The sequence below is a fragment of the Solanum lycopersicum genome, chromosome 7 (genome assembly GCF_036512215.1).
Source record: "Solanum lycopersicum chromosome 7, SLM_r2.1".
Taxonomy (NCBI): Eukaryota; Viridiplantae; Streptophyta; class Magnoliopsida; order Solanales; family Solanaceae; genus Solanum; species Solanum lycopersicum.
Window position 1 is genome coordinate 30,452,430 of NC_090806.1, and position 18,830 is coordinate 30,471,259.

An 18,830-nucleotide genomic window follows, 5' to 3' on the forward strand; every position below is an offset into this window, starting at 1 on the left:
CATATCACTAGTTCATCATACAATGAGTAAGTAACTTCATATGATAGTTATATAACACCCTTGTAAATCGTTGTTTCAAGTGTTATAGCATATTTTTATTACTTAACTATGGTCCAAAGTACTACAGTTTTATCCAATTTGACATTTTTTCATTCCTAAATCATTCAATTTATAGATTAACCCATTCTTGAAGTGACATACGTGGCAACATATGCATGTCCTGTTGGACAAATTGCAACAGACATGTCATATGTGGCAATATATGTGTATCATATAATTCAATTAAATTGTCACCTAATTCAACATGTAACACTAATATATAGTCATACAACATATCTAAGCATAAAAATGTGGTCTAAAAATACAACAACTTTCATCAATTTTATCAATTATTTTTACAAAGACTATCATATCACTAGTTCATCATACAATGACCAAGTAAACTTTTTATGATGGTTATATAACACTCATGTAAATTGTTGTTCCAAGTGTTATAATATATTTTTATTCTTTGATTATGGTCCAAAGTACTAAAATTTGATTCAATTTGACATTTTTTATTCCTAAATCACTCAATTTATCGATTAAGTCAATCTTGAAGTGACATATGTGACAACATATGTACGTTCTGTTGAAAAAATTGCAACAGACATGTCTTATATGGCAATATGTACATCCTAAAATATTTTTTCTAATCAGGTAATATTTCAAAATGAATAACAACTCAACCATCTTTCAAACATATAAGTGATAAAAATCACTTCAAACGTCCTGATTTAATACCAATAACTATTAAATTTTATCCTAGAAGATATCAACGATGAGCTAAAAATGATGAGGGCAACGACGCTTTGTTGTAGAAGAAAATTGCAACATATTATCACTGATGTTGTAGAAAACATATCAATAAGGAAAGAGAGAAAAGAAAACGAAAATTAGTAAAAATAAATTAAATTTGAAATATGAACGAAACGACCTGTTATAGAGGAGAGGAGAGAGGAAAAATGAAGGGACGATTGTTTTAGACATTTTTATTTTATTGTTTTAAAAAAAATTGACAATTCATAGTGTGACATCTGTTGCCACATATATCTTTTCTGTTGGGGTACATGCAGTTAATTCTATAGTTTTGTTTTACAACAAAGGTATGTTGCCACAGACACCATATTGATAACAATGAAATGTTGGCACATGTCTCCTTTCTATGACATTTGTTACCACATATCTCCTTTCTATGACATGTGTTGCCACATATCTTCTTTATGTGACATGTTGCCACATATCTTCTTTCTGTGACATATGTTGTCAGTTATATCCTTTCTGTTGGGGCACATATAGATAATTCTGTGGTGGTTTTTACACCAACGGTTATATATGTTGCCACATATATCCTTTCTGTTATGGCACATGTGATAATTTTGTGGTGTTTATTACGACATATGTTATATGTGTTGCCATATACACCACATTTCTTCTTTTTCGTCATAATTGCATTTGTTTCAACAACAACAAAAATCACTAATATTATCAGTAAAAATAAACACTTCACGAATTGTTTTATACAACTTATCAATTGTTGCTTCACATCACAATTGACTTCGACTTTTTTCTCTTTCTCTTTCGCTTCTTTTTCAATATCTCCTTCTCCATATCTAGGTCCTTCTCCTTTCTCCTTCTTGTTCTCCTTGCTTTTTGAGTTTGAGTGTGATACAGAGGAGTAGTCATTATTTTTTTCTTTCATTAATTATAAATAGTGATTGAGAAATAGATTTTTTTTTCAATCTCCTACACTTCAAATATTTGTTGGACAGCTGAACAAAACTATATTTCTTAAATCATATGAACAAAATGGCCACAAAAAGAATAACAAAAACAATAAAAATGAATTTTCACTGAATGTTAACATTGCATAAATATTTTCTCAAAATTATGGCTTTTTGGGTTTGTTAATTTTCTTTCTAAAATAATAAATAATAGGTACCATTACACTATTACTCATTTTTCACATCTATAGAACGATTTATTCTTCATTAACCCAAGAAAAAAACCTTGTATTGTTCAAAAATTGTAAAAATCTCTCAGAAAAATGACTTACCCATTTTAAATCGAACACAATCTTCAGTTCATAAAGAGGAGAGAGTCACGACCGGAGATGAGAAGGAAGATAAGATAATGGAAGAGAATATTTGTTTTGATAGTCGAATTTTCAGATTTTCTAAACAGGAAGAAGAAGAGAAGCGAGAACATATGGAGAAGAAGAGGAGAAAAACCTATTTTCATTTACTTTTTTTAAAAAAATGGATTTGATAGAATTATAAAGTTGAAAAAAATGATGTGTTCTTTTGTATTCTATAAAAGACTAAAAAGTTTTTGAAAATGTTAATTTGATCTAAAATTTACTTAATTACATTTTAAAGGGGATTTGACCAGCTCTTGGTCAATCTATCACCAAAAATCAAACCAAGACTTATTTGATGTCTTTCATTTAATTTTCAGGTTTAGGCTTTTGTCATTTTATCTCCTACGTTTGTTACGATAATACACATTAAAACTGGAGAAATTAAAAGCCAAAGGTCTAGCTATTAATTAGCATAATGTGTTAATGTCACTTCGTAGGGGTGAAGTGCTTTATTGAAAGTTATTATTACGCGGGCTTACAATTAACATATATAATTGTTAGCCATTAGGATTACTGTTAAGCTTTTCTTAAGCTATTAATTAGTACATTATGAATTAAAAATGGAAAAAAAAAATAAGAAAAGAATTGGCATGTTAGGTCATAGAGAGGTGTCATATATAACCTTCTCTATATTAAGCTTTATATTACCTTTATTTAGGAATGACGGGCGAACTGTGGTAGAAGAAGCAATGTAAATGTAAATTGTACAGCAAATAGGACTTGAACTGTAAGATTAGGATCAAAATAGTAAATTCACCTTATTTTGTCTTCCAGAAGTGCATAGCATGTACTGCTGACTATTTTTTATGTGAAAAAAGGATCATCTCGCCTTTTACTCTACTCTATCTTGTTTGCACTACAATTTCCATGGCAGCCATTTCTAACCTTTATATCAAAGTCGACTTCTCAAGTTGTCTACCGGCAGTATTCTTTCCTATAGAATTTTCACTCTCCTTTATCATCTTTTTATGTTTATTTAGAAACAAATCCTTAGTACTAAACTACCTACTAAATTTGAGATAATCACACTCATCTATCCACTCCTTTCTCTGTCTCCCTCTCTTTTTGTCAACTCCCCCCTCGCTCTCCCTATCTATGCACAGATACATTGATGAATGTACTAATGCATTTTCCTATACCAAATAAATGAATCTACACTGAATATTTGATTCCAAATACACTAATGAAAATGACATAAAAGGAATAGGGATACTCTTTCACAATGAATATCAGCTAAAAAAAAAAGGAAAAGAAACAATGATCAGATGGAAAACACGAAAAAAAATTGCATAAAAACAAAAAAGAATAATAAACATGTTTGGGCACAATTCGGATATTACATCCATCAGGTGAAAAAGGATGGATGGATGGGGTAGACGTAGGTAAAAATAAAAAATGAAAAGCTTTCAAATATGTAGTCAGTTCCTAACTTAAAGCTATCATTACCACTCTATCCACCATGTGATACAAAAGAATGGTCCAAGCTCTATGTTCCTCTTCATGATAGAACAGAGGGAGAGAGAGAAACAGCTATGCTATGCTTAGAAGCTGCAGTTCAATTAATCTCATTCCACAATTATCTCAACATACAGTGGCTTGACTTGGGATCTTATACGACACCGTAACACAATGGAAGCATCAAGGTTTAGTGTCTATTTTGTTAGTGGGAATTTATACACTGACAACACCAGACATCCATGGAACAACAACTGGTGCATTTGGGTGTGCCTTTCTGAATGTCTCAGAATATCGGTCCTTAAAACTTGATTTAGCTTTCTCTGCCTGCAAATAAAAGGGAAGATGTGATCAGGAACAGCTTAAGTCTGCGAAACAGCATTCTTAAACTATCCGGTACAACATGATCGTTAGTGAAGGGCACTGAGAACTAACATATTTCAGCCAGCATTCTTGATTTTTGTGTTGATAAATATCCGGAGAATAGCATCCGGTCTCAGATGGGCAATAAACCCATATGTTGCATTTCTTGTCATTAGGTCCAGCGTTCTTAGCTTGATTCAAACAGGCCATGCAACACTCATATGCAGATTCCTTAGGGTGGGTAAGGCCCCATCTGACTGCATCTCCACCGTAATCCGTATGAAGTTCAACATTACACTCAGGAGGAAGCCGCCTGCCAGCTATGATTTCATTGTCTGGAAAACATAAGTAGAGGATCAGAATTTAACAAAACAAACTATTCTCAGGCGTTTCTTATGACAAAGGATCAAGATAGTGAGAAAAAGTAGTTCATGTTTCAGTGCTTATGCACATATTAAGTGCAGATACTATCTATCCACAATATTAAACGTAGCCCTTTTCTTCTATGCAGAAAACAACTCATAAAAAAATATGCACAGAACAACTAAACTTCCATTGGGAAATTAAGATAGAGAATAAAGTGAAAAATACTTCCGAATCAAGACAATACACTCAAATGATTTAGATTGAAAAATGTATGTCATTACCAAATTCTTCTTCACCCTCAGGTTTTTCGTGATGTTCCTTATGAATTATTGCAACAGGTATCCAAAGACCAATTTCTTCTGACAGCTCAGCCCAGTCAACATCCAAAATTTGTGCAAGTAGACCTGCAAGATATTAAATAAATTTGTGAAAGTACAGATGGATTATGGACTAGGAAGAAGAAGTCCTGATTAACATCAATGTAAGGATGATATAGGAAGCGTGAACTGTAAAGATACGATACTTGGGCCTAACTCAACCCCAAAAGCTAGCTTTTAAGGGGAGAATTGCCCAAGTCTATACAAGTAGACCACCAGTTCATTCCCCAACCAATGTAGGACTCTAACACCCCCTTCATGCTCAAGCCCAACTAGAGCATGGAATGGGAGCCCAAACGGGGTGAACTCGGCATAAGGCACTTGGGTCTAACTCAACCCCAAAATCTATCAGCAGACCACCCGTCCATTCCCCAGCAATTGTGGGATTCTAACATGAACAGAAAACAAAGTCGTAAATAAAGGAAAGAAATAAAGTCAGAAGTAAAAGAATTACCAGCTTCCTCGGGGGCAATAGTTGAATTTGATGTCTTCCTATTAACAAGCTCCCTGGCTTCTTTTAATTTTTTCCGGCGCCAACTTTCAACTGTGTCTGTTCATAAGAAAAACCATCAACAATGAAAACCAGGAAGAAGTAAATGAGAAACAATGGAAAGAAAACTACATAACTATTGCATGCACTTCGTGGACAGTGTGGAAAGGAAGAAATTGGAGATGTTTGAAGACAAGCAGAGCATCTTCCAGGAGTTCAAAATAAATTGTCTAGCTCTACTTTATTTTTGGTGTAGACATAAATTAATAGCTCAAACAGAAGATATTTCTGACGCTTTAGACTATTCATAGGAACCACAAATAGATATTCAAGATGTAAGTTGTAATACTTTAGAAGGGGGACTACATGTTTTGATGTAGTGTACCAGTGGATATATAGATTAACTGTTACCATTCTCAAAACATCTATCATTCAAGAATGTCTTGAATAACTTGCATTTAAGTGGAATATTATTTTTTGTTGCCGAAGAAGACATCAGACCAACACGGAATTATATACTCATAAAAGCAGTAATGCTGACATGTTCAAAAATATTGCACTTCTAAGTGGCATCTGTGCGAACAAAATTATGAAGTAACATCTTTCATGGCATACTTTTGAACCCAGTTTATCAACTCAAGATGGATAGACATGCAGGTCATTCAGTGTCTCCAACGAATGGGGAACCACAGAAGGGGTGGGAGATCATTTTCATTAGATTATTGCAGTTGGAGGTGATTGGTTTTGCAGTTCCCAAAAAACTTTAGACTAAACAAAAGTCTAGGCTTACTTGCTAAAACTGGAAAGAAGCAAAATGGATGCACAGGACATAGTTTTACCTAGAAAAGAAAAAAAGATGGTTTGTACAACTATTAAATCAAATCAGGTTATACAATGTTTTTGCTCGTCAACTGATTATTAACTCATGGCCATGGCCCTGCAAACTAAAATGAAAGACAGCTTCTTCTTCATTTTCTATAACAGTGGGTTCCAGGCAGCTTGCACGCACTTCGACAATTTTCACAGGTACCTGCTACTCTCACAGTAAAAGTACCATGTTACTCTATCCACCAAGGCTTGGACAAATGAAAAGAAATCACCAAGTGGATTTGCATCAGCTGGAATTTGAACCTGAGAGCTCATAGTTTTTGATTTTTTTTGAGAAAGAGAGCTCATAGTTCTCTACCTACTTTATTGATCAATAGTCCATAACCTTGGTTGCAATATGAAAGACAAAGATACCAACCAAAATTATTTGCTTCCGCTGAGTGACACATGTTTGACTCAAGACAACCTCATCAAGAGGGGCTTCTAACTTGGAAAGAGAGCTATATGTGCCAACAAAGTTCAGAAAGTATCAGGCACCTATTTGAACATTGTACAGTTGCAACAGACCTATACTGCATGTTCTTCTCAATATTTGGACTCAACTGGGTTGCAACAGACCTATACTGCATGTTCTTCTCAATATTTGGACTCAACTGGGCCATGCTACAGACTACTAAAGATGCATTTGTGAGCTGGAATTCATGGAAGTTGGAAAATCAAGAAAAAGATCTGGCAAATGTTATTTGCAGGTATGTTTTGGTGTGTATGGACGGAAAGACATGGAATCTCAACTCCAAATCATCCCTGACTTGCTTGAGCAGCTTGTCCTATGTAAATAACCTTTGATCATTTTCTAGATTCTTTAAGCTCCCTGAACTTATGATAGAATTTTCTTATGTAACGGAGCTAACATTTCCTTTTTGTATCTACTGTATCTTCTTGATTCGATCAGTGAAACTATTTTATCACAAAAAAAAAAAGTCAGATGGAGACATTTTCACTGAACTGCATGTTTTTTCTGAAAAATTGCAAGTGTAATAACAATATAGCAAGAAGAAGTTGCAGTAAGTACTTAAAAGGAACTAAAAGGATATTCTTTCCTATTCGTAACGGGATTCATTGAAAAAAAAATGTTTACACAAATAATGAAACAAAAGATAACAGTTCATCTCATCCCCTTCAAAAATGTGAAAAGTTCATCTTATCTTCCATATCGATTTCCCTTTTATCTTGGATGAACTGCACCTCTTTAAGCTTTTTGCTTTTCCATAGACCTTATAGAAGTGCTTGGTTTACGAACAGGTAAAGGTGAATCAATAGGGAGGATTCTCATTTTTTGATTAACTGTAGAGCTGTTCAAAACCGAACCATAACCAATACTCCGAATTGCAAAATAGCCTTACTTTCTTATTGGTATCGGGTTATCATATTAGCGGTTGAGGAACTGTTTGAAATTTTACAGTTAATGGTTTAACCAGAGTACAATTTGCGCACTTCCCTTATGGTTTACATGTTAACCCATTAAAAATTATTAAATTTACAAATATTCCCCTATGAATTTAAAGTGGCCTTTGAAACCTTATACTTATTTTCTCTTCATTCCTTGTCACACAACAGTTGGCTCCACAAAGACAAAAATGGTTTACACTCTCGGATCAATTATTCCTATTTGTGTTCAATTTTGTGTAAAGCAAACATGAATATTCTCTCATTGCTATCGTTTCAGAAGTTTATCGTTGATTTGACTTGATTCTTTCCAGTTCTATTACTGTGGTAAAGTTGAAGCCGCTATCATCCTCTGGTTTTTCTTGAATTTAAGACTTAAATTTCATCAGAGTTTAACCATGAAGAAAATATAATGAGCTAGCTTTAAGTACCTCTTGATTCAACTGCTAAACCAATATCGAACAAACCCGTATCTTATCAGATCGATTAGCCGTTTAATACATTTTAAAAACCGACAAGCTTAACCGTTAAGCGCAAATATTCAATTGAACCGCCTGATATGCACCCTTAATCATTTGGGGCACAGACACCTGTAAGGTGCCAGGAGATATTCTACAAGACTCACGTAACTTTATATGTAATTGTGTAACTCATCATATTAATCACCTCCCCTCTCACTACTCTGATGTCCTGCTTCTACCACATATTTCTAAACAACCATATTGCACCCATCTATTGGCCCAGTTTAACAATCCTTTCCACTCCCCTTCCAGTTTGACTCCTCCTTTCCATTCCTACACCATAAGCTTCACCGTCCTTGTTTTAGCCAAGTCATTCAATCCCCCAACATTCCAAGAAATCAGGTTTTGCTTCATCTTGATATGTTGCTAACAGACTTCCTGCTGGTCCTGGTCCCAATTGCCCCCAACTTAACATAACAAATTAGGTCTGTAATCTTTTGTTACCTTCTGGTCTCAGAGTCCTACAAATTGGAGCTTCAATTCTCTTTATTTGTCTTATCCTGTCTATCATTAGAAACAAAGTTAGAGCTTCCCTCTCACAGCATTCAAAATCAACCCCATAAGTTTTGCTCATCTTCGTCGCATTATTATAAACCCATAGAGATGCGACATGTTGTCATAAGACCTAGATCGAAGCTCAAAACATGTTGAGCACTTCACCTCGCTAAATATGCGCTTTAGTATAGTCATCAAGGCACGAAGACACACATTTCCTTGACAATGACGTTTCCTGGAGATGAAACTAAACAATTGATATTTCACTTCATAGTAAAATAAAATCAATTTCTTTGTCAATATATTTGTTATTCATGTTTATCAAATAGACTTGGACTAAACATATATATTTGTATTATTTTTATCCATTTGTGTTTTTTCAATTAAAGCCCAAACAGACCTTAGAGCTTATTTGCGCTTTTCACATTTGAATTTTGATAACAATGTAACGCGCCCATTTTAGCCATCTCCATTTGACTTCCAGTGGGATTGGTTTATCAACAAGAAAAATCTACATTGCTTCCATTTCAATAATCTGTTGCTAGGGCTCACCACCCTGCTAAAAGGGAAAAATTTCATCTCTATTCACAATCACATTGCCCTCTTTGTCATGCAATTTGTGCAATTCCCAAGCCATGATTTATCATATTCAACAATTTGATTGTTTTCCTTCTCCTTGGACAGTAGATAAACTGTATCTTCCCCATGTTGTAAGATTAAAATTGCTTCCTCCTACGTGTTATTTTTGTGAAATCCGTAGAAGGCTATCTACGGGATTAGGCTATGTTCTTTGTTCCTATATCACTGTCGATTAGAGAGATTTTCTTTCGAGAGGTTAGCATATATCTTGACTAATAGAGGATCAAAAATATGTGGGATTACTACTGTAAAACATCAGACCTTCCTCGGAGTTCATCCCCTTCCTAAAGATATTTGTTAGGTTGGTCAGATAGGCCTAAAATGTCATCTTTGCTTCACCCAGACCCAACTTATTTAAAACCACCCCACACGCCGCACACGAAACACAACCACTTATTTTAAAATTTGATGCATGCTTTACAGCTTCTACCTGTCCCATCTTCTCAGTAATTCTTGGCCTCTCCTCTAAAACTATGCAAAGTCTAGAGGCCCTGGCTTCTTGTTCAGCTCGCCGGGCATATTTGACCAGCACCAAAGCCTCAACCTTCACTAGTCTGTCGATAAATCCCTCTTAATCTACCTCGAGAGAACTTGGGATTTCCTCTACTGTAGCCTTCACTTCTAATCAAGCCCATATAAGATGACTTCTTAGGATGGTCTCTACTTCGGTCTCCATTAAACCTCCTCAATTGTCGCCTACTTCTTTGAATATCTGTTGAGACCACAAACATGGGAGATCAACATTTCTTATACAACATGATTCAGGTTCCCGATCTGCCGGAACAAACCATACCTGAGTGCCAATGTAGAGCATGTCCAGAAGAGCTCATCCTAATAAACTCATTAGAAAGAGCTTCTTCTTTTATTCTTTTTTTTTTTTGGGATAAATTCAACTCATCAAAGAGCATTCATCATAATTTTACAATTTTTTTATGGTTCTCAACCCACCACAACTCTCCATTATCTGAACTTGGGAGTGCCTAAGCTCTATGAGCAAGAGGAATTTCAAACTTGAGAATTTGGTTTCCGATTATGATCTTAGTTAAAGAAGGAAGATAAATAAAGACCTCTGGATCTTGATACAACAGCTCCTTTAACTGCAGTGACCGAGTGCCGGAGCATTTAAAATCACTACTAAATGACTGTTGCAACTCATTAGTGTAAAGTTAGAAATTTCCTTTTTAGTATAAAATTCAGATCACATATCAAAGAAATAATAATGTCAGCAAATGGCTAATGAAGCGTCCCAAGAGTATATAACACCCAAATCCAATCAAACAACTGACAAGACTAATTTCTTTTTGCTACCAACCTTTTTGTCCAAAAGATTAAACCTTGTGAGAACTATTTGAATTATGCTTTGGAAACTGCCTTCAGAAGTAGGTTTAAGTTAGCTTTCACCTCCACAATCATTTTCCAAAAGAAACAACCTCAGAGACTCATTCAAATATATTGCATAATCGGAACTCTAGTTTGATTAATTAACATTTATCTCATCATTCTTATTCCATTCCTCAACCAATATAACATCACGCAAAATCTAATTTCTTATTTTGGTAAAAGGGTAGCTTGTGAACAGAGTTGGACAAGCTAGTTAAATCAATGAGATAGAGCGTCGTACCATACTGTAAATATTTTTCATGGCATCTTGATATACTAACAATGAAATCAGTGTGACTAATGAAAAAAAAACAATACGGCAGTCTCGTGCATGTGTCCCAGTTGCTCAGAGTTATTATGATAAGAAGTTGAGAAGTAGACTATAAAGAATGAAAAGTGAAGGGCATAATGACCTCGTTGCAGTGTTGCATTGTCACGGGCATTGACACGTTTCAATGTTGCTAGTATCTCATGTGATATCTTCTGTTTAATTTTGTGTGGGAGTTGCAGCACGTTTTCATCAACCAAAAATTCTTGCTTTAATCCGTTTATCTTGGAAAAGAGAGATGTGTGTGTGTGTGTGTCAATGTCAGGCATCAACAGCATAAGGCATAAAGTAAAGTAAAGAGATAAAAGCATGAGGAAAGGGTATTACTAGTTGAATAAGTTGCAGAGGTTGTAGTTGTTTTCTTATTCGATTGGAATCTTCCATTTTGGTAAGCTGATCTGGAGTATACCTAAAAGCTGTGTATGTATGTAATGTATAAATATTGAATAAGTATTAAATATTGGATGATTTTTGAAGGAGAGTTAGGTTACCATTGATGGTTGGTGAAGTGTATGAATGAAGCACATAGAGAGCAACAAAAATGTTAATTGAACAAACAAGAATGGTGGTACGTTTGTAGGAACACCAATTAGAAGAAGCCCACCACTCTCCTCTTCCCATCTCTTCTCTTCTCTTCCCTTCTCTTCAAATTCCCTCTCCACAATATCCCTTTTTCATTCATCAATTTCCATTACCCGCTTCTATTTATGATTATTTCCCGGCTATTAACCTTCCGGATCCGGATCGACGGATTTCAACCCAAAATTAGATAGGGATTTTCACTATTTGTTTTAATTAACTTATGACTCAATTGTGTCTTTAAGCTCCAACTCTACTCTAGTGCTCCTTTTTTTTTTTTTTTTGGGTACCTAGAGCATCCTCATATCAAATATTGTGAGTTGGATAAAAATGTATTAACTATTTGACTTAACTCACATTTTAAATAAATGGTTAAAAATGAGTTACTTAATGGATAGACTTAAGTTATTTGCGTCCTTTAAAGTTATTCGCGTAATTCATTTACATATCTTAACTATGACTAGTACCTAATGAACACTTCTATTTGTGCACTTTTTTGTTTGTTTCAGTGTTGTATTCTATGTGAAATTAAAATAAATAAGTAAAAATACATCAAATCCCCTCTGAATTTGGAGTCAAAACATATTTTAGCACTTTAATTATACGTATGTTTAAATACTCCCTTAATAATTTTGAAGAGCTGACGCGGAAAATTGAGTGTACTCACTCTCCTAAAAGCGCGCGAAATATTGAAAAAAAAGAAGAAATGTTCTTTTTTTAAAATATTGATGAATGTTGAAGAAGAAAACAACTATTGAAGGTTGAAAATGGTTAGAAAAAAAAAGTCAATGAAGGCTAAAAATTGTGAAAATCAAAAAGAAGAGGGGGGGGGGGGAGAGTGGAAGAGAATGGGTGGAAGAAGGTGAGAGTGGTATTCCTCCCTGAGGGTTGTACACTTCAAAGATGTTAAGGAGGTATTTAAACGCTCGTATAATTAAAAAGTACTAAAGTAAGTTTTGACGTCAAGTTCGGTGATATACTTTCTCGGTAAATAATGTTAGTAGTCCCTATAATTTTACTACCTTTATCTTCAAATTAAATAATGTTAGTTTTCCAATAACTTGTTTTATTTATGGCTGACGATTTCTTTTCTAAAAATTTAGTATTTAACTATAGGGGCAAGTGGGTCCTTTATCCTCAAGTTGTATACATTAAAAGATTAAATAAAACCTCGCATGGTTATGATGTGGGTTTGTTGTCATATATTGACATTTGCTCACAGTTCATTCAGAAATGTGGATTTAGAGCTGTGAAACAACTGTCAGTTTCAAGGCCAACTAGTAGGTATTATTTGCTTGAGGATGATCCAAGCATTATGACTATACAATTTACTTTGTCTACTTAGTTTAGTATTCTTCAATTATTTGTTGTAGATGAGGGTGAAACTACTGTTGTTATTCCTAATATTTGTGACCTGAACAAGCATTACCTTGTTGTGCCAGTAGAGGTAGGAACTGATTGTGAATCAAATGAGGAGGATGAGGATCAGAATGAACCTACTCCTAGTGATTATAATAGTAATGAATTGGAAGTCTTTAGAAAGGAAAAATACAGAGAGATCAATGACAAGCTAAACAAATTCATAAAGTTGGAAAAGGGTACGTGCTTAAAAGATCTTACAAAAGCTAAAAAAATTGTGACTTTTTACTCTATTGTTACAAAAGTTGCACTTAAAGTTGAAAAAAGTGACTCTACAAGATTGAGATATTTTTATGATATTGGTTGTCCATTTGAATATGTCATATCTGAAGATAGAAAAAGACCAAGGAAATTAAAACCTTGAACACTTATCACTCATGTGGTAAAAATGCTTTTAAGAATAGAAGAGTCGCTCAAGAAACTTTAGCACGTTACTTTAAGAAAAAGCTTCAGAATAATCCAAAGTAAAGTGTAAATGATATGAGACAAGATTTGGATGATGAGTTTTATTTGAATGTTAGTTATTCCAAGATGAAGAGGGTTAAAAGGCTTGTGTTCGAGTAATTGGAAGGTAGCTACATTGATGAAATCAATAAATTGGAGGGTTATGCTAGAAAACTAAGGGACAAAACCGTGATACTGTTGTTAGCATAAACGTATCTAGAGAGGCTTTGGAACAAGGAAAAAAAAGATTATTAAGAATGTATGTGTGCATTTAAGCTTTAAAAATGGCTGGAAGGGAGGTTTGAGGCCTTGTATAGGGCTCGATGGGACTTTTTTTAAAGGAAAATGCAAGGAAATCTTATTGGTTGCAATGAGACAAGATTTAGTGAAACACTTTTATTCACTTAGTTGGGCAATGGTGGACAAAGAGACATCTAGAACATGGAAATGGTTTATTGAGTTGCTGAGAAATTCTCTTGACCTAACATATGGTGAAGGAGTAACATTCGTGTCTGATATGCATAAGGCAGGTGTTTCAAATTTTAATATGTTTTTGATTTTCAGTTAAATTCTTATATAAATAATATTATGATTTTTATTGTTACATGGGCTACTAAATGTTTTTAGTCAGGTGTTTCCTAAAGCACGTTATAGATGGTGTGCAACGCACATAGAAGCAAATTGGAGCAAGGCTTGGAAAAGTGTGCAAATGAAGAAGTCACTGTGGTGGTCTGCCTGGAGCTCCGATGAAGAAAAATTACATGACTAATTGAAATTCACGGGTGATGTATTCCCTTATTCATACATTCATTCATTTGTCCTCTTTCAGGCTTATTATTTGTTGCTATCAATTCATACAATAGAATGAAGCAATTCAATTGGGCAGATTCCAAAATTATCATATGCTACTACCACATTCTCTTTAGAGATTGGAGCAAATTCGTTGGGACGAATTTCATGACTTTTCATAAAAAAAAATACTATTTTTACCTTAGTAATTATTATATCATCACTGTAGTGTATTGAGACTCAAACACAATGTCTTATTTCTGTAAAGGTGTATTAGAAACTCGAACCAATATTTTATCATCATAGTACATCAGAATCTTAACTCAATATCTTGTAATATTGTGGTGCATCGAGTCATTAATCTGATGTCTTATCCTCTTGAATCGATAAAATTTAAATCCATTGTTTACCTTTATCCAATGACATAATAGGTCAAATGTCATTCTTATTCAATTAGTATGGAGTTATGAACCACTAAAGATAATATTGAATGCACCAAATCTTTTATTTGAGTGATCAACTGTCACGATCTGAGTCCACACTCCAGACGAGACCGGCGTCGTTGACCTCTCAGAGGTCGCAGACAAGCCTACTTACGTCATTCTTACTTCATCTAGGTTAATTTTAGCGGAAAATTTGAAACTTTTTGTTTCTTAACATACATACTAATCATTCTATTATATTCATAATTGTTCGCCATCAACCATCTAACATTAAGATCATCAAATGAAAGAAATAGTTTAACATAACATTAAATGTATACTTCCCAAAATGGCACCAATACAATGTTTGAACAAAAGCGAAAAGAAATGCTAGTTGGAACATACTCCACTAGCTCAATACTATAACTAAGCTAGAATATAATGGGCAAGCATCCTTGAAAGCATGAGGGTCTACCAAGTCCGGATGAATGTTCCACGTTCGGATAGCTTCAATGTCAACCTATAGCTCTAGCGTCCACCTGTGCCTGCACCTAAAATTGTAGAGTTGTATAAGGTTAGTACACACTTGTACTAAGTATGGGTATATGCAAGCACACACCAAGGACATGCATGAGTAAGAATAACTCTTTCCTAACAACATGATTATGGAAAGTCAAATCAGTGGACTTGCCAAATTGGGATTAGGAAAGTTAGTGAGCTTTCCAAATTTAGATTATGAAAGTCAGTGCGCTTTCCAAATATGGATTTAGGGAATTCAGTGAGATTTCCAAATTTGGATTAGGAAAGTCATGCTATGATAGTATCATGCATCATCATACTTATTATATTGCACACAACACATAACACCTTACACATAACACATATCATATTGCATATAACACATAACATCTTTCATATCATTCATTCATATGTCATGAGACCTTGGAATCATGGACTTGACATTAAGACTTCCCAAAATGAGGGCTCAACATATGGGACCTCAACTAAGGAGCCTTCTTTAACAAACACAGAGTCTGCTTCATTCATTCATACGTACTTCATTTCATTCATTCATAAGCTAGTGTAAACACGAGCTATACCTAGGATATAGTTTAAGACTCTCATCGCGCTTGTTGTGCAATGATCAAGAATAACCTAGTGTCATTACTTAAGTCTATCTTATCTCTTGATTATCCTATCCTAACACCTTTGATATCGTTCATTTCATTATAGGCATCATTTGAGTCTGACCTCATTTATTCATTGGGAACTTTAACTTTAATCGACATAGATCATGTGAGCATCATGAAATTCAGTGTCTCCCCCACACCGAAAAGAGGTGGAATCACCGGCCAAAGTGACTGAAAACATGCTAGCGTACATGAGAATTGAACCCCGCTAGATTCCTATATTGGCAGTATAGGTTCGAAGACTAGGAGATATAAGGAGACCCATACCCGGCATGCCGGACAGTCTCATCTCATGAGAGTTACGTGAACCTCCGCCCTTCCCGAAAGAAGGTATCACCGCTCATAGCTAGTCTATCGGTGCTCAGTATAAAGTTCCATTACATTTAACTCATACGTCATGGAAGCTGGCTTCTAGTATGAGTACATCATAGCTCAATAGATGATTTTTCATCTCATCATTAGTATTAAGTGTGTTAATCTCAATACTTTCATTAGAGTGTTCCTTGCTTCCACCTAGGTTCGAACCTGGGTGGAGCAAGACTTCACTTCAAGAGCCAATTTTCAGCCCTCTCTCCCAAAATGCCCCTCCACCTTATTAATTAAATAATTAATTATATATTTACGGTAATTATGATACTATCCTTAGCCTGAAAAAGGACCATTTACACCTAGGCCCTCCAAAACTATGATTTTTCCTTTTTAAGTCCGGTAAAGAGTTATTCGAGTAAATCTTCGTATTCGAGAGCCTTACATGGTTGGACCCAATCTTTACTAGCTCAACTCACTCCCCAAGTTAGTTGGCTTAGCTGCAGCAAGGGTTTCGAGGTCTGGTTCTACGCGCATCAATTCGTATGAACCCGATCTAATCGCAGACATTCTAGAGACATTAAGCATTACTTATCTTATCCATTTTTACGGTTGTTACATCAACATATTCGCACAGAAAGAGGCTAGAAAATTCTCACTATAAACAATAAATAAATTACACACAAATAAGCCGTAAAATAATTAAATACATTTATCAACTGCAAAATAGATTAACAGTGTCATTTACTATATTCCTTTACAATTTACTCTTATTTTTAATGAATAACTCAAATGATTTCATTGTATAGTTGCATACTAAAAAATACTTACTACTCTAAAATAAAATTGCTTGTTGCTGGTCAAATATTCCTGTGAAGTATCTTAGTATTCCCCACACATCTAAAGTACCAACAGCTAGCTTATGAAATAGCCAAAGTAATATTTAATGGTTAACCAACGAATTGCTCAAATGACTACAATGAGCACAATAAAAAAGAAAACATGCAATAGGAAAAATACATAATAGTAGTTACTCATCTTGTTCGAAAAAAAATAAATCAACAAAACCTCAACAATCAATAGTATACATAACTTACCTTATTACGGAGAGAAAATAAAAGGTAATCTTGAAACTATAAAGTAATTAGAAATTCTTCCTGATAACGTGCTATAAAATTAAGTTCAGAACGATATAATTATGAAGTGAAAAAGACAAGAATAAGTAGATGAAGGATGATAGTTTTTTTCTTATTCAAGTGTATCCAGTGGCGGATCTAGGATTTTAAGGTTGTGGGTGCTCTGAAGTGAAACTATAAAAAATATGTGTTAACAATGAGATTCGAACCTTGGTACAACAACATTAAAAAAGTCTTAAGTACCCATCCTTGAACCATTGGGCCAACTATATGATTTATTCATTGGGTGCTCTATGTTAATTTTATACAAATACCTATTAATTTCTACATAGATATATATATTTCGTAACGAAGTTCATGGGTGCTCGAGCACCCGGCGGAAACCATGTGAGTCCGCCCCTGAGTGTATCATAAATGGGGAATGATATCTCTATGGGATAACCCATTGGTGACCCCTTAAAGTTGACATCAACTTTCACTTTAACACTCCAACTAGGCTTTATTCATTTTAAGAACCTCATGTCAAACCTCATTGTATCATTTTGACACTTTTTATGTTTTCAAAATCACATTTTAAGTGCGTACCTAGATGCCTCTTATGTGAAAAAAATAAACAAATCAGTATTTGACATGTGATTTTTTTTTTTAAAAGTTAGTTTTACTTTCTTTTTTATTTCTTCTAGATCCCAAACCTCATGCCCCCACCTCTTTTCTTCTTTCTTTTTTTCCTTCCTTACCTTTATGATTTATTCTTCTCCATCAAAAAGTCGAGAACACATATTAGTTCACAAAGTAAACTACGTTGCAGAATAGAAAAATCATATCAAATCAAAAAGATTTTGTATGACATTTAGAAGAATATAATTTCTTGTGCTACTATGATTGAGATTTACAATGACGAATATGTAAAATAAATTATTTTATTTTCATTGGAGGTTGTTCTTTATTAATTTATCTCTTGAAATCAATTTAATTTCATAATTTCAACAGAGAAGGTAAGAATATAATTCAATTTTTCCATTTGAAAGATGTTGATTTCATTTTTTGTTTCATTGAAATCAATTTTGTTTTTAAATTATATGAATCAAGATGCAAATTTGATTTTCAAAGAAGATAAAAGAATCAAAGAATGTAACCTAGTAAAGTATTGTAAAATTTCTTTAAAAAGTTGTGCTGTGATGAGGATGGTAGCATGTGAAGAAGATGGAAGGGAAAAAGCAAGGAAGAAAAATGAGAAGAAAATATTAATAAAAAAAAGTCAAAATATTTATAAAAAACGTCTCTGACGTACTTAAAGTTCGTGAAGAACACGTACCATGCTTAGCCAGCGATTAGTGTTAAAATGACAAAATGAGACTCAACATGAGGTGCCTAAAATGAACAAACCTTATTTGAAGTGTCTAACTGAAGTTTGTGCCAAGTTTAGGAGATCACTGATGGGTTAAGCCTATCTCTATTTATAAGTAGAGGGTAGAGAAATCACTTCAAATGTCACCATAATGAATGTCAAATTAATAAATACATTATCATCCCAAAAAGATTCATATATATAATATTGGAAACACACGTACATAAATACTTAATTAGTAAACTAAATGGACAATTCACTTTTCAATGAATTTATACTAATTTATTTCATTATAGAACACCATGAGTTGATATACTTAATTAATATTTC

General features: G+C 34.1%; 1 protein-coding gene across 1 annotated transcript; it reads right to left on the reverse strand.

Moving 5' to 3' along the window:
• Positions 1-3,440: 3,440 nt before the first annotated feature.
• LOC101263039 (uncharacterized) lies at positions 3,441-11,763 on the reverse strand. Its single transcript, XM_004242916.5, has 7 exons — positions 11,359-11,763; positions 11,195-11,283; positions 10,953-11,091; positions 5,195-5,290; positions 4,645-4,767; positions 4,070-4,332; positions 3,441-3,961 (listed from the first exon to the last, which is right to left on the reverse strand). Exons 1-7 carry the CDS (start codon positions 11,486-11,488, stop codon positions 3,851-3,853), a joined length of 951 nt encoding a protein of 316 aa, XP_004242964.1. The 5' UTR covers positions 11,489-11,763; the 3' UTR covers positions 3,441-3,850.
• Between the last annotated feature and the right edge of the window lie 7,067 nt (positions 11,764-18,830).

What these genes read in the sequence shown, in the direction of transcription:
- LOC101263039 (XM_004242916.5), bottom strand. Translation starts at nt 11,488, where the DNA reads ATGGGAAGAGGAGAGTGGTGGGCTTCTTCTAATTGGTGTTCCTACAAA. An exon ending in CAATGCAACACTGCAACGAG is followed by an intron (nt 5,291 to 10,952) that starts GTCATTATGCCC and finishes TCTTATGAACAG; the next exon opens with ACACAGTTGAAAGTTGGCGC. An exon ending in AAGAATGCTGGCTGAAATAT is followed by an intron (nt 3,962 to 4,069) that starts GTTAGTTCTCAG and finishes TTTTATTTGCAG; the next exon opens with GCAGAGAAAGCTAAATCAAG.